The sequence below is a fragment of the Corvus brachyrhynchos genome, unplaced genomic scaffold, assembly GCF_000691975.1.
Source record: "Corvus brachyrhynchos isolate BGI_N302 unplaced genomic scaffold, ASM69197v1 scaffold365, whole genome shotgun sequence".
NCBI lineage: Eukaryota > Metazoa > Chordata > Aves > Passeriformes > Corvidae > Corvus > Corvus brachyrhynchos.
Window position 1 is genome coordinate 750517 of NW_008239544.1, and position 1277 is coordinate 751793.

The 1277-nt window shown below is 64.1% G+C and overlaps 1 protein-coding gene across 1 annotated transcript in view; it reads left to right on the forward strand.

The window, feature by feature from the left end:
• Positions 1 to 6: 6 nt before the first annotated feature.
• The window catches only part of CDT1 (chromatin licensing and DNA replication factor 1), a gene marked incomplete at its 5' end in the record, with an annotated part of 3822 nt that continues 2551 nt past the window's right edge, over positions 7 to 1277 (forward strand). Inside the window, 4 exons of the mRNA XM_017741331.1 lie at positions 7 to 44; positions 242 to 436; positions 556 to 701; positions 978 to 1081. Of these exons, the coding sequence (XP_017596820.1) occupies positions 7 to 44; positions 242 to 436; positions 556 to 701; positions 978 to 1081 (483 nt within the window). The remainder of the gene's footprint in view (positions 45 to 241; positions 437 to 555; positions 702 to 977; positions 1082 to 1277) is intronic.

Genomic DNA, 1277 nt, shown 5'->3' on the forward strand with positions numbered 1-1277 from the left:
CGTGCGTGCCACGCCGGTGCACGTGTTGCTGGGGGAGAGGCCGGGTGAGGAGCAGCTGCAGGAGGGATTTGAGGGGGGTCTGAGGGGTGTGGGGGCTCTGAGCATTGGGACACCGATGTCCCCAGGTGACGTGACCCCGATACCTACTCAGAGAAGGGGTTTGGGGTGGGAGGTGGGCACTGAGTCAGCAGCAGGACCCATCCTGGCGGGACCCTGACCCCTGTCCTGTCCTTTCCTGCAGCAAGAAGCCCCCAGCGTACCAGCGGTTCCACACCCTGGCCCAGGACCTGCCCCCGGGGCTCATGCTGCCCTACAAGTTCAGGGTGCTGGCAGAGATGTTCCGCAGCGTGGACACCATCACCGGGATGCTCTTCAACCGTGCCGAGACCGTCACCTTTGCCAAGGTCAAGCAGGGCGTGCAGGACATGATGCGCAGGTGAGCTGGCAGCGGTGGGCACTGCGTTTTGGGGTCCCAGCAGCCCATTTTGGGGTCCCAGCTGAAGCTCTTGGGGCCGGTGACTCTGGGGGTCCCCAACCTCTCTGGTGCTGCCACAGGCAGTTCGAGGAGCGGCACCTGGGGCAGATCAAGGCCGTGTATCCCGGCTCGTACCGGCTGCGCCAGGAGAAGAACATCCCCACCTTTGGCAGCGGGGGGAAGAAGTCTGACTATCAGCTCACGCTGGAGCCGGTGCTGGGGGAAGGTATGGACGGTTTTGGGGTGCCTGAGAGCTGGGGTACGCTCAGACCTGGCTGATCCCTGGATCCATAGGGATGCTCTCCGCTTGGTCCATTAAATGGAGCCCCTGTGCGTGTTGGGAGTGGGGAGCAGGTTTGGGACAAGAGGGAGGAGGATGGTGGGGCAGTAACTGTGGCAGCGACTCAGCTCATGGCAGGGCTCTGATCCCATCCTTCCTGAGGCTCCCGTGGTTTGGGCCCCTCCAGGGTGCTGTGGGTGACGCTCGTGTCCCTCCTTGCAGAGGAGAAGGTGGACGGGCGCCCGCACCTGTCGGCGTCGCGGCTGCTGGAGCGCCGGAGGGAATTCCACCGCAGCCTGGTGAACATCGTCAGGGAGCACCACAGGGTGAGGGCACCTGGCACCCCTGGCTCTGGGCTTGTCACTTTCTAGGAGTGGGGTGGCATCCAGGCTCAAGGACACGGCGGTTCCTCTTGGAGATGGGCTCTGAATTTGATCCCTGTGTCACCGAGCCATGCTGGGAGCACAGGGCGGCAGTGGCTGGCTCCCCATTCCTGGTGCGTTGAGACAGACGCCACCCGTG